At 49.8% G+C, this 23,007-nt stretch overlaps 2 protein-coding genes across 6 annotated transcripts in view; one reads left to right on the top strand and one right to left on the bottom strand.

Moving 5' to 3' along the window:
• Positions 1-5,398, bottom strand: part of IQCK (IQ motif containing K) — a 126,671-nt gene extending 121,273 nt beyond the window's left edge. For all 3 annotated transcript variants that reach the window (XM_061208292.1, XM_061208290.1, XM_061208291.1), the window contains exon 1: positions 5,201-5,398. In XM_061208292.1, coding sequence (XP_061064275.1) covers positions 5,201-5,384 — 184 coding nt within the window. In that variant the 5' untranslated portion in view covers positions 5,385-5,398. The remainder of the gene's footprint in view (positions 1-5,200) is intronic.
• A 44-nt stretch (positions 5,399-5,442) lies between these two features.
• KNOP1 (lysine rich nucleolar protein 1) lies at positions 5,443-22,654 on the top strand. Of its 3 annotated transcripts, none has more exons than XM_061208286.1 (5): positions 5,443-5,533; positions 8,277-9,190; positions 11,220-11,288; positions 16,089-16,166; positions 18,517-22,654. In XM_061208286.1, exons 2-5 carry the CDS (start codon positions 8,279-8,281, stop codon positions 18,826-18,828), a joined length of 1,371 nt encoding a protein of 456 aa, XP_061064269.1. In that variant the 5' UTR covers positions 5,443-5,533; positions 8,277-8,278; the 3' UTR covers positions 18,829-22,654. The 3 variants fall into 3 exon arrangements, with proteins under 3 accessions (XP_061064269.1, XP_061064271.1, XP_061064270.1); XM_061208287.1 differs by lacking the exon at positions 5,443-5,533 and adding an exon at positions 7,438-7,792; XM_061208288.1 differs by lacking the exons at positions 5,443-5,533; positions 11,220-11,288 and adding an exon at positions 7,436-7,792.
• Positions 22,655-23,007: the final 353 nt, after the last annotated feature.

Raw genomic sequence — 23,007 nt, 5'->3', positions numbered from 1 at the left:
GAAGAAGGCAGAAGAGCTTGTGTCCTGGTGAGGGGATGGACAGTAAGAGCCAGTGGTTATAAGATGTGAAAGTGATGCCGTAGAGGGCTGCACTCAGGAAGCACCAAGGAGGGGCTTCAAAATCACCGTGAATAATGATAGAAGGCTTTCCAGAAGAGGGGCCACTTGGGCTGAGTCTTGAAAGATGAAGATGAGAAGGCAGAGATGTTCCAGTAAGAGGCAAAGCTTGTGCAAAGGTGCAGAGGAATGGAACAGTGTGGTGTGCTGGAGGAATAGTTTCTTATGGCTAAAGGTACACAGCACAGGACAGTGATACTATGCCTTGTCCCTTGCCTAGAGAGTGTATTTAAAATGCAGAGCTTAGGGACTCACCCCCAAGGAGTGGGGTGAATCATCACACCACAGGAATCTGCACTTTAGCAAGTATCTGGGATATTGTGATGCGGGTTCTCCAGGTCTACACTTTGGAGCACGCTGCTATGTTGCTTAAGGGCTTGAACTTGAGTGTCACACACATCTGAGTTGGAGTCTGGTTCTACCACTTACTTTGGACAAGTTTCCTAAGCTCTCTATGCCTCAATTTCCTTATCTGTTTAAACCACCAAGTTACTGAGAGGTTTAAACAAGAGGAAAAGCAAGCACCTAGCACAGTGCCTGGCACATAAAAGGGCAGCTCAATAAATGTTAGCCATTAGGATGATTTGGACAAATGGTAGGTGATGAATCTAAAAAAAAGAGACAGAGACCAAATCATTAAAGGGCTTACGTGTTAAGCTAAGAAGTTTATGTTTACCATGAAAGCTGTAAAAATCATTGTAGGTCATGGCATGATGTGATCAGATTCGAATTTGAGAGAGGTTCCTGTAGAAGATAGTCTGGAAGGAAGCCTTCCCCAACTAAAAAGCTACAGCAGCAATCCAAACAGGGAGTGGTAAGGGCCATGAGAACTAGGGGCTGAGGAGTTGGGGGTTACAGGAGATGTTGAGCCAGTAGGATCTATAGGGATTGGAGAATGAACGTAGGGATCATGGAAAGTGAAAGGGAAGCATGCAAGATGAATCTCTGATTTCTGGACTGGGCAGTGGAGTTTACGATAGAGAGCAATTGTTGGTGTTTAGGACAGTGCCTGGGGTCGTGCCTGGTCCAGCACTTAAAATAACTCCCAGCACTGGTAGATATGATGATTCATGCATGAGAATGATTTCATTGGAGCCATGAAGTAGGAGTTCATGGGTTGATAAGGGAATGGGAATGACAGTGGTGTGAACACGAGTTCTTTCCATAAGCTTGGCTTCAGAGGGTACGAGGGATAGACAAGAGCTAGATGACAGGGGTCAAGGGAGAGGTTTTCCCCAAGATGACTGACTAGAGGATGCTTGGAGGGAAAAGCCAGTAGAGAAGTTAAAGATGTTGGAGAGGTGAGTGATAGAGCAGGATGCTGGGATAGCGAGAGGACGGCCCCAAAGCACAGATGCAGGGCTGAGCTGTGCGGGTAGCAGGATAAATACTTCTTCCATACGTGCAGATGCAAATATGTTTGCTGGTATCAGGAAGCTGGAGGATTCCCTCCCCACTCTTGATCGCCTGACTATTCTCAGTGAATGCCTCCTCCATCTGCCAAGTGGTCTCACTCCAAGTCAGAGGAGTGGAGTAAAAACTGGGGACTAGTAGATGCAGGCAAAGGGAGAAGGCGCTTATGGATGTTGACCGATAAGCACTGCTGAGAGCCACCTGGTGTCACTTTTCTCCAGCTGTGCTCAGCTGCTGTGCTGGGGGAACAAGCATTGATTCAGAACTGGACCATGTTGTTATCTGGCAGGTGGGAAGAAGGGACCTGATTTCACAACAGCACTGAGCGCTGAGGCCAGAGACTAGTGTTTGGAGTGATGAACCAATGGCAATAATAAGGATGCCGGGGCTTCCCTGGTGGCGCAGTGGTTGAGAATCTGCCTGCCAATGCAGGGGACACGGGTTCGAGCCCTGGTCTGGGAAGATCCCACATGCTGCGGAGCAACTAGGCCCGTGAGCCACAACTACTGAGCCTGCGCGTCTGGAGCCTGTGCTCCGCAACAAAAGAGGCCACGATAGTGAGAGGCCCGCGCACCACGATGAAGAGTGGCCCCCGCTTGCCGCAACTAGAGAAAGCCCTCGCACAGAAACGAAGACCCAACACAGCCAAAAATAAATCAGTAAATAAAATAATTAATTAAAAAAAAAAAAATAAGGATGCCGATGGCAGTAATAGCAGCAATATCAGAATAAAAGACTGTAAGATCCAAATACTTTGAATCAGTCCTGGTTAAAACCATAGTTAAAAATCATTGTCATAAGCAACTACAAGACTTAATTAAAAGCCTTGGCAGGAAAGACGTTTATTGATACTAATACAGGTGCTTTTGAGAATAAAAAGCCCTAGATTCATTGTCACTGGAAAGATAAGAAAACTGAAGAACATTCACAAGTAAGTCATCCTACACACGCACACACACACACCACACACACACAGAGCACTAGCCAGGTAGAATAAAGGTCTTAATAATACCTATTCTGTATCTCATTTTCCTGAAATTGAGTTTCTGACAGGTCTGTTTGCTGTGATAATTTGCTTTTTAAATGGAAATCTCCTAAAAGAATATAATACTTAACCTCAAACACAGGATTATTACAAAGCCTGTTTTTCATGTTTGCTGTGAGAAACTGAATTTACTATGTTTGTTATAGAAAACTGCATTTGTTAGAATGTTTGTTTTAAGAAACTGGGTCTATCATCCAGGTTATAATAATCATTACAGTGCCTGTGTATATAAATTCACCAACTTTGACCTCATTAACTTCATTTTGTAACTCTATCACTTTGTAAGTGGCATCAATTCACTTGCTTTTCAGAGCAACAAAACCCTTTGTCTTTGCTTTCTCCCTACAGGCCTGTTTGAGAAAAATAAACTCCATGATTCTAAAACAAATGCAAAGCATGTTTCTTTGTCAACAATAACGAACATTTATTGAGCACTTTCTAAATGCCAGGCACTGTGCAAGCACCTTTGCATACATTATCTTATTCCATGCTCACAACAGCCCTGTGAGGTAGGTACAAGGATTATCCCCTCTTAGAGATGAGGTTGAGCAGCTTCCTCAACAAAACACCACTAGTCAATTGTATTATGAAGAGCTGTTTGGCCTGGAGAAGTGAAAGCTCTGGGGAAAAGACAGCCACAATAACAACCTTCTATTTGGGTGTTTTCATAATGGTAGAGTGATTAGCAACTTGGATCATAGCACCAGGAGGGTAAGGAGCAAAGGGTAGAAGTTACAAGGAGAACATTCAAGATGAAAAAGGTTTTTCTAGGTATAACGCAATACAGGAGAAGGAATTCAAGCACTGGGTAGGAGTTGAAATAGATGGCCTTCGAGGGCATCTATCAACTCTGAGTCCATTATTCTCTTCTTCCTTTGTATTTTCCACTTCTCTCAACTCATGGCTCTCTCTCTCTCTACCTAGTCCCATATACTGGTACACTCAGTCTTTCCTCCATTCAACAAACATTTACTGACCTGCACTGTCCAATACAGTGGTTACTAGCCACATGTAGCTGTGTAAGTTTATCAGAATTTACTAGAAGTAAAACAAAAAATTCAGTTACAAAATTGCATTAATCACATTTCAAGTGCTCAATACCCATATGTGGCTAGTGGCTACCATATTTGAAAGTTCTATTGGACAGCGCTGTTTCAGACAGTTGAAGTAATGATGGTAGCCACAAGAATGAAAAATCTGAGTTCCTGACCTCGAGGAGTTTACAATCTTAGGAAGAAAAAAAAACACCCAGCATTATTTATTAAGAGCAATGTACATTGAGCTCTTGGTGTAAATCGGGCACTTTGCTAAGCCCTTTCTGAAGTGCCCCTGTAGCTGCATCCTCCTAACACCTTGAAATAGGTGCCATTATTATGCTCACTTTACCGAGGCTAAGTAAAATACAGGTATACCTTGTTTTATTGTGCATCACTTTATTGCACTTAGAAGGTATTGAGTTTTTTACAGATTGAAGGGTTTGTGGCAACTTCGCATCAAGCAAGTCTATTAGTGCCATTTTCCCAACAGCATTTGCTCATTTTGTGTCTGTGTCACATTTTGGACATTCTCAAAATATTTCAAACTTTTCCATTATTATTACATTTGTCATGGTGATCTGTGCTGTTTGACATTAGTATTGCAAAAAGACTACAACCCACTGAATGCTCAGATGATGGTTAGCATTTTTTAGCAATAAAGTATTTTTATTTTTATTTATTTATTTATTTATTTTTGACCACACTGCAGGGCCTGTGGGATCTTAGTTTCATGACCAGGCCCTCGGGGCCCTGGGCAGTGAAAGCACGGAGTCCTCGCCATTGGACAGCCAGGGAATTCCCCAGCAATAAAGTATTTTTAAGCTAAGGCATATAAAGTGTTTTTTTAGACATAATGCTATTGTGCACTTAATAGACTGCAGTATTGTGTAAACATAACTTTTATATGCATTAGGAAACCAAAAAATTCCTGTGAGCCGCTTTATTGCTGTGGTCTGAAACACAACCTGCAACATCTCGGAGGTATGCCTAACTCTAACGTATGTGAAGAGTACTGCGGGGCCTCATGATCAAGGGTACATGTAGGCCCACAAAAGAAGGTGAACTAAACAAACTCCACTTACGAATTTTAAGGAAGGCTAGAAGAAGAGAAGGATTAAAGCCAAATCTGTCTAGACCAGGCTTGCTCAACGCGTGGGCCACAGACTATCTACATCAAAATTACCTGGGGTCCTCCTTCAAAGTGCTCCCCTACACCCCATTAGGAGCCCTGTGGGCGGGGCCTGGGAACCTATGTTTTAAACAAGCTCCCCATCTCCGTCCCAGCGATTCTTTCCTGTCCACTAAATGAGATTTGAGTACTACTGGCCCACACCAGCTGGTCCCCTTTATTCCGCCTTCCCCTGCCTTCGACCTATGGATGCAGGCTGGAGGCTGCGCTGCCTAACCTCGGGCAAGCCTCTCGGAGCCTCTGTTTCCCCTACGTAACATGGGGAGCCCGGCGGGCCTGCGGCGAGGCCGCCAGGAGGCCTCGCGCGTCAGCCGCCAGGCGCACAGTAGGCGCCCAGGAAGCGCCGACCCCACCTGGCCGCCCGAGTCCCGCCCCTCTCGGCCGGCCGGGGCTGCCTACCCTCGCAGATCTGCTCCCACAGGTTCTTGCCGGGCAGCTCCGCAACCTGACCCGGCGAGACGCGCAGATCGAGGGACACGGGAGACCCGACGTGCCCTGGCGTCCTGGCGGTGATGGACGACTCAGTTGAAAGCGCCCGTTCCAAGCGCTGAGAGACGCTGCACACCGGGCCCGGCGCCGCCATGTCTGCAGTTTCCATGGCAACCACGCTCCCCGCGAGGCCTCGACCCGGAAGGAATCGCATCTTCAGAGGGCGGGCCAGCGAGTCGAGATCGACTTCCGGGTCACGGCGGAGTGGGCTCTCACGTGGAGGCGGGGAAGTTTGGCCTTCGGGTGAGTGAGGAGGGCGCCTACCAGGCAGGACGGAGCTGGGGCTGGAGAATGGGCCTGGGGACTTGCGCGGAGAACCGAGGGACTGGAGGGCGACCCGCACCCTCAGATTCAAGTCACCCCCGTCGCCGGTGTGCGCTCGCCGCGGCCTGAGGCCGCAGTCTCCAGGGAGTTATCCCGCCTTGGAGCTGGGCCCGGGACCCTGCGTAATCCCTCCTGTGTTGGTGCGGAAGCTTTGGCGCGGTAGAGCCTTTGAGGAGGCAGTTTCGCCTCCCGGCTCTCTTGCTTTCTGCTAGTGAGCCTGCAGTGGGAGTGGGGTGTTGTTGCCATTATGCGGAGAGCACAGGCTCTGAAGTTGTGCGGGCTGGTTTCGAATCTTACCCCTTGCTGGCTTTGGGACTCAGGGCAAGTAAATTAAAAGTCTCCAAGTCTCAGTTTGCACGTCTCTGAGATGGGTTACTCACACCGAGCCTCACGAAGCTACCGCGAGACTTTAAAAAGCGCTTTTGGAGAAAGCATTTGCGTTCGCAGGAGACGCTGTAAGGTTCATTTCCTCTTCCCTTTTCCTTGAAGGAATGAATACATTTAGGATCTCAGGTTTGAAGAGAAGGATCTTCAGTGTAAAGAGGAGGATGCTACAGTGATTTGAACGGCAGAGATGGGGAGAGAAGGGGATTAAGGTGGGGACAGCCTCCCCTTGGCTTCTTTGTTCTTATTCGATCTCTAGACCACTCCTCCATTTGAGGCACCCTTGGCGCCCTTGACTCCACCCTCTCCACGTTTGCACCTTCTCCCTCTCCTTTGCAGGCCCCTCTTCCTCAGTCCACCCATTTAAACGTTAGTATTCCTTAAGGTTCTGTCTCAGGCTCGTTCTGTTCAAGGCTTACTTACCATCCATGTATTCCTAAATTTACGTCACCCATGTCAGCCCAGGCACCTCTGAGCCTCATCCACCTGCCCACCAACATCTCCACATGGACATCTCAAGGCATCTGTTTCAACCAGCCTGTCTCCTTCAGCCCTCGCCTGCCCCGCTACCACCCCACCTCAGTGTCTTAGGGACTAGCACCGCCATCCTGCACTTGCCCAAGCTGGAAACCTCTGTCCTTCAGAAAGTTTTCTGACAACTGGTAGGCCAGATTAGATGACCTCTCTTACCCTGACCTTACCACTGTGCTTGCTTTTATTACCTGTTTCATTGTTAACACACGTCTTTCCCGCCCACACCTACCTGCTTCTTGATGGCAGAGTCATCTCTTGTTCACCTCTGTGTCTCTAGCATTCCTTCCTCCGTTCAGTGAGTATTTATTGAGCACCCGCTCTGTGCCAGGTATAGAGCTGGGCCCTGGGAATACAGCAGAAAACCAGACAGACAGGAGTAAGCGAGTGAGTGTTCCTTTGTCTCTCCAGGAGAGAGAGAGCACTGGAGCCAGTTATGAGTGAACTTGAGCTACAGCTCTGGCCTAGCCTGGCTCTTTGAAGCAGCTAAGAGCCAGGTCCAGTATGGACCCTCTGGGCTCTGAAGAAAGCTGTAGGATGGAGAAGCTCCCTGGCCTTTCCCGGCCACTGTCCAAAGCTCCTGTGAGAGGCCGTTTGTTTCTGGATTCCCTGAGTGTCACCATGTCATCTAGTCCAGGGAGCAGGAAGTGGGCTGGTGACTGGTGTGAGAGACGTAGTACAACTGGAAGCTGAAATGTACTTGAGGACCCAGCCCCTTCTCATAGGCGCCTCCTTGACCACCCCCCAGCCCTGCCAAAGGAAAAAAAAAAAGCTGAGTGTTCAAGGTTGCTCTGTGTTTTCTCCAATCATTAAATGTTGGCAATTTATGTGAAAAATTAAAAACAGTGAAACAGGCTTGTATGCTGGATGTGGCCCCCCTCCCCCCCCCCCCCCCACCCCGGCCTCTGATCTGATCTGATCTGGTTCAGTGCCTCTTTTATGGATAGGAAAACTCAGGCCTGGAGAAGCCAGTGCTGTGTGGCAAGAGTATTTGAGTCACCATTTGAATGCAGTCGTCCTCAGCCCCAGCTGGGGCTCCTCACCATACCTTGCTGCTGCTCTCATTGCTAGCCACATGGGAAGATAATTAGAAGAGTAAGTCACCCTTGGTGCAGGCGGGGGCAATTAATTTCCAGACGCAAAGCAGAAGCGCTCTTTAGATGAAGCAAGGGAATGGATTAATTGTGTCACAGTTACTGCCTCTGGTGACAATCAGCAAGAGGAGCTGACCTCAGGATTTCTGTCCCCTTCATCCAGTAAAAGGTAAGCCCCGGGGGCCGTGCCTGGCCTGTGGCTTGAGTGCAGTTGTGCCCTCAGTGGCTGGCACAGGGTACGTTTCTGGAGAGAATGATTAGGCTTAAGAGGTTTGAGGAAGGGGGTTAGGAAAGGGAATCAATGATGTACCAAGCACTTTCCATGGATTATCGTTTATTCTTTCCAACAGCTCTTTGAGGAAGGAAGTGTTATCTCCCCCCATTTTCAGCTGGGGAAGTTAAGGCCCAGCGAGGATAGGTGATTGACTTAAGGTGAGGGAGCAGCTTGGATTTCAACCTGGGACTGTCAGGATTTAAACTCCATTCTGTTTCTTCGATCATATTTCCCTTTGCTCCACAGGAATCATGCCCATTTTCCCAGCCCTAACCTTTCAGACCATCCACTCCAGGAAACGTGACTTTTGGTAATACCTAGTGGAATTGTACTCAGGGTGGCTTGGCATGGGGATAACTTGTACCATTTCTTTTTTCAGGAATGATCACTAAGACTCACAAAGGAGACCTGGGCCTTGGGCTCCCAGAGAAAAAGAAGAAGAAGAAAAAGAAGGTAGTTAAAGAACCAGAGACTCAATACTCCGTTTTAAACAGTGACAGTTATTTTGTGGAGGTTTGTCCCACAAGAGCCACATCATCCTCAAAGAATATGGTCCAAGAGCAGGCACCCGAAATGCCTCTAATGAAGAAAAAGAAGAAAAAGAAGGGTCACAGCACCGTCTGCGAGGAGCCCCTAGAACCTGAGACCATGTTACGTGCCAGACGGATTGAGCCATCGCCCAGCCCCAGGAAGCAGGCACTTGGTCCATCTGAGTCCCTCGGTAGGGAAAAGAAGAAGAAGAGAAAGTCCGTGTCCCCTGGCTCAAGGGTGAAGACCTCCCCAGACCCCAGGCAGGGCGAGGAGGTGACCAGAGTTGGCAAGAAGCTCAAAAAACACAAGAAGGAGAAGAAGGCGCAGGAAGCTACAGCCTTCTCAGCCAGGGACCCTTGGTTCTGTGAGGCCAGGGATGCTTTGTACACTTGCTCAGTTGGGAAAGGTGGCGTCCCTGAGCAGGCAGCCTCGGGACAGAAACGGAAGCAGGGGAGCCCCAGGGAACACAGCATGAAGATGAAGAAGAAAAAGAAAATCCACCAGGCGGGAGATAACCCCCTGGGGCACCCTGAGCTCTCCAGGTCTGTGGAGAGCAGCCGTAGGAAAGGAAGTAAAAAGAAGTTAGTCAAAGTTGAAGCTCCAGAATACATCCCAATAGGAGATGACCCCAAGGCCTCTGTGAAGAAGAAAATGAAGTCCAAGAAAAAGGCAGAGCAGGCAGACACTGAGGAGCCAGCTCTGAAGAAGAAGAAGAAGAAGAAGAGGCAGGAGAGCAGAGTAGCAGGAGAACCTTGGGAGGAGGTAGGCTTCCTTCAGAAGCACACTGTTTGGGGAGAATAGGGGTGGAAGTTGGGTGTGTGTGTGTGTGTGTGCGTGCACACGCGCACACACACAAGCACTCAGCTTTTTAGCTGCCAGAGCCCTGATTAAACTGACTTCAGTCAGAAAAGGGGATTTATCAACACATGTAACTAGAAGGTTTGAGAGCTACTACCTTCAGGTATAACTGGATCCAGGTGCTAGTGTAATAGTCTCAATAATACAGGTATCCCTTGCTATCGAAACTTTACCCGAGTTCTCACTATCTGCGCTCAGGATCTGGATTAATTAGAATAAGCTTTTCAGATAAATCCCTCTCTTTCTGAACTCTTGCCACTTGCTATCTAAAGCTCAGGAACCAAATAGTTTGAGGTAATATGATGTCCATAGCTGTCTGAGCTCAGGATACACAATTTAGGGATCAAATAGATTTAGATTGCAGGAGATGCCTGTGTGGCTTTCCCTAGCTCTGGGCTTTGTATTTTTCAATGCTGGTTTTAATATCAGGTTCCTTCCCACCCCAACCCCGTGGTGAGATGGTCTCAGCATCTCCAGGCTTTCTTCATAGTCAGTAAGCCACCCGCAAAGGGAGAGGGGTGGCCCCTCCAAAACAATTACAGGGAAAGTCCCAGCACTGCTCTCCCAGATCTCAATTGGGTCACACAAACCAGAAGCCCAGATCTGAAGCCAGTGGGCAGGGGCTGAGGGTATCAGTCCCACTGGGACTCCACTGTCTGAAACTGGGGGGAGGTGGTTTCTGAGAGGAATACCGGGGTCCTGTTACCAGGAGGAAGGGCAGGGATGGCGGCCTGGTGAAGACAGCAGAGATGTGCTCTCCCCCCTGACAGGCTTCCTTGATTGGGGAGGGGAGGGAGGAGGTGGGCTGAGCGCTGGGACTCGGCAGGTGATGTGCGCGAACAGAGCCATCCAGGGCGTATCACAGGTGACGCGGGGTGCCAGGCAGAGCACACCCGAAGCGAGGACGTGGCAGTTGTCACTGCTGAAGGACTAGGGGAAAGTGGCCAACCTGAATCTTACTGTCAGATGGTCCCGCAGGGGCTGAGGCCACTGAGAGAGGGTGGCCCGTGAGAGCATGGCCCATGCAGGCCCAGCAAGGATTCTGTGTGGGAGCTGAGACCTGTGAAGGGCTGGGGCTGTCTGTGCAGCAGGTGCAGAGGCCCTGGGAGGAGCACAGAGGCTGACGTGGCGGGAGCTGGGCCAGCTGGGGTCCTGGCAGCCTGTAGAGGCCACAGGGGTCTGGATTTTCATGTAAATGAGATGGGAGCCCCTGGAGGGTTTTGGGGAATGGGGTGGTGTGGTCCAGTTGAGGTGGTTTTATTTTTTTTTAATTGAGATAGCGTTGACATATAACATGATGTAAATTTAGGGTGTACCCGAGCTGCTGTGTGGAATGGACCAATGTTGGGGGCAGGGAAGCAGAGTTAGAGCCTGTCCTGGTTGTCCAGGCAGGAGAGAAGGTACTGACCAGAACTCCGGAGCTGGGGGGCTGGGGCGGGGTATGGAGGAGAGAACTGGGGGGATTCGGGTTTGCTGCAGGCCCCCAGCCCCACCTCTGCATTCCCTGGCCCTCGCCAGCCCCTCCTCCCCCACTGTCAGTGGGGGCCTTGGCCTTTCTCCTCTTGCTGGTTTGGTGTCACCCTGGGAAGTGAGGTGACGTCTGGTGGGAAAGGTTGTGCTCTAGGCCTGAGTCCGGAGACCTGGGTTAGTATCAGCCCTGTCCCTGAGCGGTGGGGTGACCTCATGATAGTCACTTCACCTCTCTGAGCCTTAGTGCCTCCGTCTGTCAAATAGGTCAGGACCACAGTCTTCAGGACAGAATTGGGGAGAATCGTGGAAGAGAAAGGATGGCAGGTGTTCTGTGGGCGATAGGGGTGGGCGTAGCGCTCCGGTCTTGAGTCTTTTCTGGACTCTGCTGCGATCTCATCCGGCTGGGCTGCCAGGGCAGAGGCCATCGTCCGCTGGAGCCTTACCCCTTATGCCCTCTTTGCAGGAGCCCGACACAGACTTGGAGGTAGTGTTGGAAAAGAAGGGCAACATGGACGAGGCGCACATAGACCAGGTACGACCGGTCCTCGTCCTCCCAGGCGTCTTCCCTTCCCAGACGCACATTCGCCTCCCGCCAGGCCACGAGATCCTGGTCCCAGAGGCGTCAGGGACTCCAAAGGCAATGAGGCCAGCCTCTGCCGCCCCTCCAGTGGCGGGGAGCCTGTGGCCTCCCCCACTTCATGCCGGGAGAGCTGTTCATTGCCTTGACTTTGGCTCAGGGGCTGTCTGGTCCTTCAGAATCCCAGGCTGAGGTTGTCCTTCTCATAACCACTGCAGGGGGAAAAGGGGACATGTCCCTGTGACCTGCAGCCAGGCAGTGGGCACGTGCTCTGCCTGGCCCACGTGTCACCACCTCCTGGCCTCCATTCAGGAGCATTTTTTTTTTTTTGCCTTTTGCAACTTTATTTAACTATAATTGACGTTCAAGAATCTGCACGTATTTAAGGTGTACAGTTCGATGAGTTTTGACAGGTATGCGTCCAGGAAACCAGCTAAACAATTAAGATGATGAACGTACCCATCATTTCCAAAAGTTTCCTTGTGCCCCTTTGTATTCCATCCCTTCGTTTCCCATCCCCAGGTAACCACTACTACTCTCTGTCACTATGAATTAGCTTGCGTTTTCTAGAATTTGTATATAATTGGGATTATACAGTATGTGCTCTTTTTTAAGCTGGCTTCTTTCACTTAGCATAATCATTCTGAGATTTATCTGTATTGTTGCATGTATCAATCATTTGTTCCTTGTTATTGGCTGTCCAATGTTTCTAGCATTATTTTGATGTTAAAAACGTTTTAAATTCTCAATTGAATTGCCTAGGCACCTTTGTAAAAAATCAGTTGACCGTGTGTGTGTGTGTGGTGTGGGACTATTTTTAGACTCTTCATTGAGTTTCATTGATCTGTATGTCTATCTTTACACTAATACTTCATTGTCTAGATTATTGTAACTATATAATGTCTTAAATTAGGTAGTATAAGTCTCTAGCATTTGTTCTTTTTTAAGTTGCTTTGGCTATTTCAGGTCCTTTGCACTTCTGTATAAATTTTAAAATTAGCTTGTTGGTTGCTACCAAAAAATGCCGCTGGGATTTTGATTAGGATTGCCTTGAGTCTGTAGACCAATTTGGGGAGAACTGACATCTTAACAGTGTGAAGGCTTCTGATCCGTAAACATGGCATCTCTGTCCATTTACTTAGGTCTTTAGTTTCTCTCAGTATTGTTTTATAGTTTTCAGTGTACAGGTCTTGCACGTCTTTTGTCAAATTTTCCTTAAGTATTTTATGTTTTTGATGCTATTGTAAATAGTATTTCAGTTCAATTTTTATTGTTGTATATAGAAATACAGTTGTTGTACAGGAGCATTAGGAGAAGTTGTCCTGTTGTGGACCAGCTTCTGCTTCTGTCGTGCCCAGATCCTATGTGGGACCTGGACATTCTAGAATTGGAATATTTTTATGATCCTGGACCCCAAGGCCCATCAGGACAGCATAGTAACCACATAGGTACAGCCTTGGGCCATTACTAATGAGGTTACCTTGGCAGTCACTAACCTCGCGACCCCCGTGTAGGTAGCTGTGAAGACCAAATGAGGCCGTTTGGGAGGCGCTCAGCAGGGGCCTGCCCGAGACCTGTGCTTTGTAAGTGGCAGCCGTTCACCTGCCTGCATCCTCACGCTGTGTCAGCAAGTAATTGCTGGACAGAAGCAACAGGGTGTGATGTGGGGACGGCCTGTGTCGTGGCCCTGCTGCTCCAGGAGAGAGAAACGGAGGAGTGCTTGCAAGTCAGCCGACTACAAGGAGGGGGGCCTACAAGATGCTGCGAGGAAGTTCCTAATGCCTTTGGGGTGTTGGGGGCCTCTCTCCCGGGAGGGGAGGGGCTGTGGTAGTCGGGGCGGAGAGGCTCAGTAGGAGGATGCTGACGGGGCCAGTCCAGGGCCTGGCACAGAGCGCAGGCCCCCCAGAACCAGGGGCTCCCCAGCCTCCTGCAGGTCATCGTCGTTTGGGGAGAGGGGGCCCGGGCTGCAGTGGCTGGTGGGGAGGATGGAGGTGGGGCCCTGACCTGGCCAGGCCCAGCCCCTGCCCTCGGCGCCTCTCCCACGTGTCCCGCCGCTCACACGGGCAAGGCCCACCAGCCACCTCTTTGCTTCTTATGAATTTGTGCCTATTAAATACTTCACACTTTTAAAGAAAACTTCTGTTTTGGGTGACAGATGATCTCAATGTAAGTGAAGCTTTCTGCCCCAACTCTCCCTTTCTTTTTCTGGTAAAAAGTTCATTGTGTTAAAAGAAAAAATAGGGGGGGAAAAGCAACCTGAAATCCTACCACCAAGCGCTCTCCAACTTTTTTGGCACCAGGGACCAGTTTCGCGACGGGGAGCAGCAGATGAAGCTTCATTGGCCTGCCGCTCCCCTCCCCTCCCCTCCCGCCGCTCCCCTCCCCTCCCCTCCTGCAGACCGGGTGTTGGGGACCCCTGCTACCACCTACTAATAATCACTGTTAACCCTTCGTTGTTACATTCTTCTAGATTTTTCCTTTGTAACTGTGTATGTGTGATTTTAAAGCAGCGTACAGTTACGCTCTGTATACTGTTCTTTTCACTTTTATCATTTAGCTGGTGAGCTGCTTTCCGCTTCAGTGAGTGCACATCCACATTGTTCCCTGTCAGCAGCATGACTCTGACATAGGAATATACCACCATTTTCTCTCATCCCTACTGCTGCCCTTTGGATTTGTTTTATGCAGTTTTTTTTTTCTTTTTTTTTTTTTTATGGCTGCGTTGGGTCTTCATTGCTGTGCGCGGACTTTCTCCAGTTGCGGTGCGCGGGCTTCTCATTTCAGTGGCTTCTCTTGTTGCGGAGCACAGGCTCCAGGCGCGTGGGCTTCAGTAGTTGTGGCTCGCGGGCTCTAGAGCGCAGGCTCAGTAGTTCTGGCACACCGGCTTAGTTGCTCTGCGGCATGTGGGATCTTCCCGGACCAGGGCTCGAACCCGTGTCGCCTGCGTTGGCGGATTCTTAACCACTGAGCCACCAGGGAAGTCCTGTTTTATGTAGTTTTGAACTATATAAATGGTCACCTCATTTCAGCCTGTGGTAGATTAGAAGAGAAGAGGAGGGGCCACAAACTGGGGGCAGCTAAAGTCACACCTGAACCCTTGGGCCCTAGAAGCTTCTGTATCAAACCGCAGGGTCATTGGTGCGCTGTGGCCTTGGGCCTCTCTGGTAACAGTGTGCGAGGTGTCCCTGCTGTGTGCCGGGGACTCTTCGTCTTACATTCTGCGCCACAGTTCATCGTGGGGCTGGGGGCTTTCTTACACCAACCAGCAACTCCCCGACACCACGCGGTATCCTGCAGTTCAACTCGGTCTGACGCTGTCTATCTGGAGATACAGTCAGACCGCTCAGGTGAAGGGCTCAGTCCCACCAGACTGCTCCCCACCCCTGTACCCCGTTCAGATGCCAGTCTTAAGCCAGGTCGTCACCTGTGCTTCTGACCAACCAGCTATAGATCAGAGCTGCCAAAGACCTCCTCCTCAGGTTCAGTTAATTTGCTAGAGTGGCTCACAGAACTCAGAGAAACATTTTGCTCGCCAGATTACTGGTTTATTATTGAAAGGCTATAACTCAGGGACAGCCAGATGGAAGAGACGCACGGGGCAGGGTGTGTGGGAAGGGGCGTGGAGCTTCCACACCCTCTCCGAGAGCTCCACTCCCCAAATCTCCAGCGTTCACCAACCCAGAAGCTCTCCGAACCCTGACCTTTTGGGTTTTTGTGGAGCCCTCATCACAGAGGCACAGTTGATTAAATCATAGGCCATTTGGTGGCTGAGCTCAATCTCCTCTCCACTCCCCTCCCCAGAGGTCAGGACTGAAAGTTCCAACCCTCTCATCAGTGGTTGGTTCTCTTGGCAACCAGCCCCCATCCTCAGGTGCTTACAAAAGTCACCCAATTAACATAACAAAGGACACTTTTGATTGTTCCCATCACTTAGGAAATTCCTAGGGTTTTTGGAACTCTGCCAGGAATGGGGATGAGTTCATATATATATATTTCTTGTCATATATTTCTTACTATAAACCACAGTATCACAGTTCTCTGTCTCCCATTTATCCTCCAAGGTAGCTGATATTTCCATCTGTTTGCAGATAAATAGACCACGGTACAGAAAGGTTAATTGACTTACGCAAGACCACACAACTAGGTAATGGCAGTGGTAGGATTCAAACTAGCCTGTGCCTGACTCCAGAGCCTGTGTTCTTTCTAGAAGACGATGCTGTCAGCAAGAAAGTTAACTACAATATCCTCTGTACAGGCAGGGATTTGGGCATGTGTTCTGAGAAAATTTCCACCCCAAATGGCTCTTACAAACAGAAAAGGTTCTAATGCTAAAGGTGGATAAGCTTCAGTGTCTAGGAAGAGTCAGTCAGTCATTTATTTATTTATTTATTTATTTATTTATTTGGCCGCACCACTCAGCTCATGGGATCTTAGTTCCCCGACCAGGGATTGAACCACTCGGGCCCTGGCAGTGAGAGTGCCGAGGCCTAACCACTGGGCCGCCAGGGCGTTCCCCTGGAAGATTCATTCTTAAGGAATGGAAAAGAAGGGTGAATGAGGCCTGCATGTTTTAGGCCAAGGGATTGCCCCTCATGTGATTAGAGGCTATTTTTGACAAATGCCTCCCCCGGTCTGCAGCAGAACAAAGCTGCCCATCCCCCTCCAGTCCCCCCACCCCACCTCATCTCTGTCCTGGGTTTGAAGCTCGAAACTGGCTGTCTCATTGCCCTCTTTCCTTTCCTTTCCCTTGCTCAGGTGAGGCGAAAGGCCTTGCAAGAAGAGATCGATCGTGAATCGGGCAGGACGGAAGCTTCTGACACCAGGAAGCAGACGGTAAGTTTCACGCTGGGCTCCGCAAGGGGTGCTCTGGCATCCCGCCTCCTCCTCACCTTGCAGGGACGGGAGACCAAGTCCATCTGGCCCAGAAGCAGCCCCCGCCTGCCAGCCGGCTCCCTGCTCCACAGAGCTCGTCCTGAGCTACTTTCCTTTCTTGGGAAAGGGGTGCTTGCCTCCCTCCTGGAGAGCTGGCCGCTTGAGCTAAGCAGCCTGGACCTTTGTCTCTGGCTCTGGACAGGCAGGGTGTCCTAGTCATCAGTCGCTGGGGGCACGTGATGGCGAGCTCTTTCCAGCAGTGGGTGGTGCCCGAAAGCTGCTGGGACAGGGGTGGAGGCAGAGGTGGCAGGCCTCTGGTCCAGTTGGAATGGGAAATTTCCAAACCAGGCCCAAGGAGATGGCACGGGAGAGTGTATGGCATGGGGACCGCGAGGTCAGGCTGAAGAGAGGGACGGGAGGGTGCGGCGGGCAGGGCGGTGGGAACTGCTGGAGGGCGTTTATGTGGGGCAGCGGGGAATGGGGTAGAAGAGACGGCAGAGGGGAGAGAAGAGAACTTGTTAATAGACATGGATTTGGGAGAGGGGGACAGAGGATCCAGATGACGGAAGGACTTGCTTCCTTGTAATACTGTCTTAAGCTTTCCTAGTGTAGCACAGAAAAGAACAGCTGCTTTGGATCAAAAGACCTGAGATCAGTTCCTGGCTCTGCCACCTTCTATAGTTATGAGACTTTAACAAGTAACTTCCCTTCTTTGAGCTTCAGTTTCCACACCTGTAAAATGGGACTCATGCTCTGGCCCAGAGGGGTATGGAATGGGGCTTTGTTATGTCATTCCTCTAGTGTCTCCTTTCTCTCCATCCTCTTGAACTGGGCAGAGCTGATAAGATTCCATGATTGAGTGAGGAAGGCCAGAAACAAGGCAGCATCATCCAGAGCAGTGGCCCAGAGGCTATACCTGGAGGGACCTGACAGCAGGAGGGTGGCCCGGGGGCATAGGGGCTGGGATCTTCTGGGGATGCTTTAGGTGGCCCTGCCTCCTGGGACCTGGGACCACTTGACTGCTGAGGCACATGGTGGGGATTTGAGACCGGGTCCCCTCTCAGTGGGTCGGTAGCCCTGTGAGAGCAGGCTCACAGGACTGGTCAGCCTCTGGCAGCTCTCTCCTCAGACCCAGTGCGGGGCTGTCAGAGGTGGCCTCTCCTTCTAGAAAGTGAAGGCTTGGGAAGCAGTTGTTACGCCTGTATTGGGGGCACTGTGAAGCTCGGAGAGCTTGTCACTAGTTCACTCAGGGCAGCTAGCTGTAGCAATGACTGGTTCTTACTGTTCTCCCAAAGCTGACCTAGAAATAAGTGCTAGGCTGGCATTTGGCTCACAGGCGGAGAGTTCCCAGGCGGCACAGAGGTCCCCAATCCTGGTGGGGTGGGGTGGGTAGATGACCAGTTTTCGAGGACTTAAAGCGAACCAGGCGTCGTGCTCTGAGTTGTTGGTGTAAAACCTGATTCGAGCCTCAGTGAAGCCCCGTCGGGGGCTGTTACGCCCCCGTTTTATAGATGAGGACATTGAGGCTCAGGGGTTAAGTTACTTGACAAGGGTGACGCAGGCGGGGCTCAATCCTAAGTCTTCGAAGTCACAGTCTTCATGGAGAGCTGGGTTTCTGGCCTCGGCCACAGACATGGGAGGGAAGGGAGTCTTCTCTTGGGCTACTGCTCTGAGGGGCTCTCTTGCATTTTCTCAAACATGGATGATTCGTGCACGGGTTGTAGAGTGCTCTGGACAGGAATCGGGACCCCTGAGTTCCTGGGCCGGCTCAGCCTCCGACTCGTGTGACCCTTCACCTCCCGGGGCCTCCACTCCTTTCCTGCTATGAAGTGCAGTGCTTCTGCGAAGGGAAATGCATTTCACACTCCCACTTGCCCTCTCCACCTTCCAAAGGACAGAAACCTTAGGCTGAGGGATGAGTAGCCAGCTGGTGAGGTGTGTCGTACTGTCTGCCGTGAATTGGGGGAGAAGGAGTAAGGCAGACGGGCAACTCAGCGTGAAAGGTGGGCTCTGGTGTGGGCCAGACCCGAGATGGAGTTCCAGCAGGGTTACCAAGTAGGCTGTGCCCCCAGTCCAGCTGCAAACCTCCATTTCTTCATCAGGAGAGTGGGAACCAACAGTGTTCCTCACAGGGCTCTGGTTGGAGTTAAGATAATCCGCTGCTGTGCTTGCAAGCACTGTGCCTGGTGTGCAGTAAGCCTGTGACCACCTGGATCCTCCCCGGCAAGGCTGGGGGCTGGGGGCTGGGGGCTGGGGAAAGGAAGATGCTTTGGAAGCCAGGGAAGTAACCACCTGCTTTCTCTTACCACAGGGAACTCAGTTTGGCCAATGGGATACTGCTGGCTTTGAAAATGAGGAACAGAAACTGAAATTTCTCAAACTCATGGGTGGCTTTAAAAATCTGTCCGCTTCATTCAGTCGCCCCCCTACCATGGTTGGCAGGCCCAACATGGCCCTCAGCAAGAAGGTGGCCGACAGCCTGCAGCAGAATCTACAGCAGGACTACGAGCGGGCCATGAGCTGGAAGCACAGCCGCGGGGCCGGCCTCGGCTTCTCCACGGCTCCGGACAGAACCTTTTATATTGACAGGAACGCATCCAAGTCAATCAAGTTTGAAGATTAAACTCTCCTGTCTTGTCCCCCAAAACGGCCAACATTGCTTTTATTGTTCCGTTACGCAGAGGAAAGCCATAGGACAGTTGTCTCGAATCGAACTCCCGCAGAGATACAGGACAACTGTGTTGATGTGCTTGGACAAACTGGGGTGAGGGCAGCTCGTTTCAGGAACCAGGAGAACATGTGAGTGGCTGAAACCTACCGTTTTCTGTGTGAAGCTTCCGTCCCTGTTGAAGACAGTGAGTATCAATAGCTCACACTTGTCCAGTGCTTACTATGTGCCAGGCACATACGTGTCTCCCTTGCATTAATGTATTTAATCTTCATGATTCTGAAACAGGTGCTATTATTATCCCCATCTTACAGATGAGGAAACTGAAGTTCAGGGATGAAGTAATAACATTGCCTGGGGCCACCCAACCAGTAAGTGCCAAGTGTACTTTTGTGCCCCAAGACCCATGTCACTGTTCACCACACTGAATGTCCCCTCTAGGGAATTTCACCCAGAATACTCACTGAGGATTAAAATGTCTCATTGAGGAAACAAGCTTTTTACATGCCTAAATCTCAAACAGGAAGCAGGATTCATGTAAACAGGGAGAAGCAAGCTCATTTTCCCTCCCCCTTCTTGGAGTAGCCACAGGCAGAGGCGTCTGGATTGCCACCAAGCAGATGTGGCTGAGCTTCCTCTGCTGCTGGGAAATGTGTTTCTAAACCCATCTTGCCTTTTGCGTCTGCCGTCCTTCCATCCCCGGTGCCAAGCTTGCATTTAATTTTTCTGCTTTAACTGGATTCTGAACAGGCATTTTAGAGAGCAGCTGGTTAGTCCTCCACGTGAACCAATGGCACATTAATTGCCAGGGACGTGTTTATTGGAGTCTTTTCAATCACGAGGAGGAGAATCCCAGGCGACTTCCCTGGAGGAGGTTTGAATGCCAGGAGGCACAGACGTGGGGATGACAGGGCGTTGCCTCATTGGCCTGGGAACAGTGTTTCCAAGCCTTGACGCTACAGCCAGCCTCACAAAGCTCCAGGTGTAGCCCCCCGAGTGACATGTGACCACCTTCTCCGCATTCACCTAGCATTTTGCTTCCCAAAATATAAGTTCTGATTGGGCCTTTTTCATACCACTTGGCTTGAACTCCTGCTACAGACATCCTGTCTCAGGCAGGCCTGGACAGCCAGGAAATTCAGTCTCTCACGTGGCAGGGAGCCCTGTCCTGTCGTAGGGGGTTGATTCAGCTTCCCATGAAGGAAACGAATGTTTCCTCTCTGCTCCATCATCCTCAGTGTTGGCTTCATCAGGCTGGTGGCAAGATGGCTGTAGCAGTTCCAGGCAGCATATCAAGACACTAGACCATTACAGAGGAAGAAGAAAAACCTTCTTGTGGTTCAAGGAAACTCCCAGAAGCCCTTTTGTCATAACTCATTGCCCAGCAGTGGGTCACGTACCCATTCTTGAGCCAGCCCTTGGCATGTGGAGGGAGACTCTCAGGCCAGTCAGGAAGGAAGACTGAGGTTCGGATGCTGGTGAGATGAACACGGGTCCACTACTGCCCCATGGGGCAGAGGTGAGGCAGGCCTGCCTGGGCCCTGACCAACAAGCATTGGCCGGGTCTGGAGTCCTACAAGTCTTTGTTAGCAGTGATTCAGGTGGGCCACTTCCCTCAGAAGGTGAACTTGGCCTTTCATGGATTCAACCTTGAGATGCATAACGGAAGAGGCCTACAAGGTAAGATTCTGTATTTGAGTTAGCTCTTCAGGGCACATCCCCTTCCAACAGGGGAATAAATCTTTCCCAGTCTTGAGCCACACTACAGGAATTTGCCCAGTGTAAAAGGAACCAACCACTGCTTCTCTAATCGTTTTTATCTTGCTGAGAGATCACACTACAGTTTGGGGCTGCTTGGCTGTCAGGAAGGATTGTGCTCAGCCATCTACTGGGTGCTTCCGGAGAGTGGCTGAGCGATTGTCCCTGACCTGTCCCCACAGTGGTAGCTCTCATTAGGGTGTGGTGGTCAGGCCTTTCCCCTCTTGCTGTTCAGTATCTTCAGTCTCTGTGTGATAGGATTTGACTTTCTAGCTCAGTGTGGCTGAATGAGTTCCACTTGGCTTGGGAAGGTTTATTAAAGTCTGTTCCTGAAGCAGGGTCTAAGCAGAGAAGGCTGGGCAGCCAAGACGGCAAGATGCCAAGTGTCCTCAGATTGAACTTAGCCTTGTCTCGGCTGCTCTCAAAGATGCAGACCACTGTTGCTCTAGTGACAGCTCCTGCCCTGCAGTTAGCTGGGCCTCCGTCCTATTGTAAATTAAACAACATTGTCTTGAGTCACCTATGCCCCTTTTTCCCCATGTCCTGGGCCCTCCTCAAGCTGTCTGCAAGTTTTTGTGGTGTGATTTCCCATGTTGTTCTTCATTTGTTGACTCCGTGTAGCACACAGCCTGTCTCCACTGGAACAAGGCAGTTTTTGGATTTTTATTCAGAATCTGGGAGAGATGGGTGGGAGGTCTGGTATGTAAGCACAGCCAAGGTCTTAGCTGAGTATGTAACAACCCTGTTCTCGAACATGTCGGCTGTTTCCCCCTTGGGGGTTGCTCACTGACTGACCCCCCCTCCTATGGCAAGGTCCTTCCCTCCTTATAACTGCCTTTATCCAGCCGTTCCCCAGACCTCGTGATTCTTAACCACTTTATTCCTTGGGGTGATTCCTGCTGTTTCGCCTTAGCCCACTAGGCCCCTCCCTGAGGCCACCTTTCTGTAACTAGACTGGCCCATCAAAAGTATTTGCCAGATAGACACAGTTCTCCCCTTAAAAATTGTGTGTTCAGCTCTGCAAACTTAGAACTGTTCAGGTTTGTGGTTGGAATAATGCCCCCATGCCCCGCCCCCCCACCCCCTGTCCAAGTCCTAATCATTGGAACCTGTTAATATGTTGTGATACAAAACAAAAGGGAGTTTAAGGTAGCAGATGGAATTAAGTTTGCTAATCAGCTGACCTTAATATGATTAGACTGGGCCTACCCAGATAATCCAGGATTAGAAGTAGAAGAGGGAGACAGGAGAGTCAAGAGACTTGCAGGAAACACTCAACAAGCTGTCACTAGTTTGAAGATGAAGGGACCACAAGCCAAGGAATGCAGGTGGCCTCGAGAAGCTGGAAAAGGCAAGAAAACTGATTCTCCCCTAGAGCCTCCAGAAGGAATACAGCCCAGCTGACACCTTCACTTTGAAGGTAAGCCCACTGGACTTCAGACCAGTAGAACTGTAAGGTGGTAAAATTGTGACATTTTAAGCCACTAAGTTTGTAGTAATTTAAAGCAGCAATAGAGAATTAATACAGGCCTCATGCAGAAGTTTTTCTCACTTTCACCTTATTTCCTAAAATTTTTTGATTTTTTTTTGTTGTTGTTGTTCCATCATCCTTCATGTAGTAGTAGTAGTAGACTTCATCTCATGTAGGCCATGGTCTTCAGAGACTGGCTAATTGATTTATTAACAGGCTGAGGAAACCACACAAGAACATAGAAAATCTAAGCTTCCACCTGGGCCAGGTAACACATGGTTCAGAAGCTGCTTTGGTGTAACGGATACCTGACCGAACGTGAAAGTCCGAGTCCAGGTTAATGGAAGAGCATTAGGAATTCACTGACTCAGGCTTGGGCACGGATGCTATCTGATGTGTACAGCCTCAAAGTAGATGACTTAAAAGTGCATAATTTGTAAATTTGCCGATTGATTTTCATTGGAATAGTATAGTAAAAGTGGTATAGGAAATAATTTTAATGAAAATAATTTTGTGAAATAAAGGCCACTTGGGAACATTTGAGCAATACCACCATGCTTTCTGAATGTCTGTTTTGTTCATTTGAGGTGCATCCTTCAGTACACGCTGTTCCTTAACGGAGGCCATTTTCTCAACAGAATCCTTGCATTGGGGTGGGGTGGGGTTCACTATTAAGCCGGCCGGAAAATCCATAGCATATTCTTGGTCCCAAGCTATTCAATTAAAACATGAGTTTATGTAAATTAAAAAAAAATTATTTTAGCTACTTTTACTGTGTGAACTGTAATCAGGCTTTTCACAGAGTAGAGGTGAAATGTAGTCTATCTCCATTCAGTGTATACCTTCCAAAAGTACAATAGTTTGGGGGCACTTTTAATCCACAACTTGGATGCATTTTCCTGCAC

Source organism: Eubalaena glacialis, chromosome 13 (genome assembly GCF_028564815.1).
Source record: "Eubalaena glacialis isolate mEubGla1 chromosome 13, mEubGla1.1.hap2.+ XY, whole genome shotgun sequence".
Lineage (NCBI taxonomy): Eukaryota > Metazoa > Chordata > Mammalia > Artiodactyla > Balaenidae > Eubalaena > Eubalaena glacialis.
The sequence above is the reverse complement of the archived record's forward strand: the minus strand, read 5'-3'. Positions and strand labels throughout refer to the sequence as shown.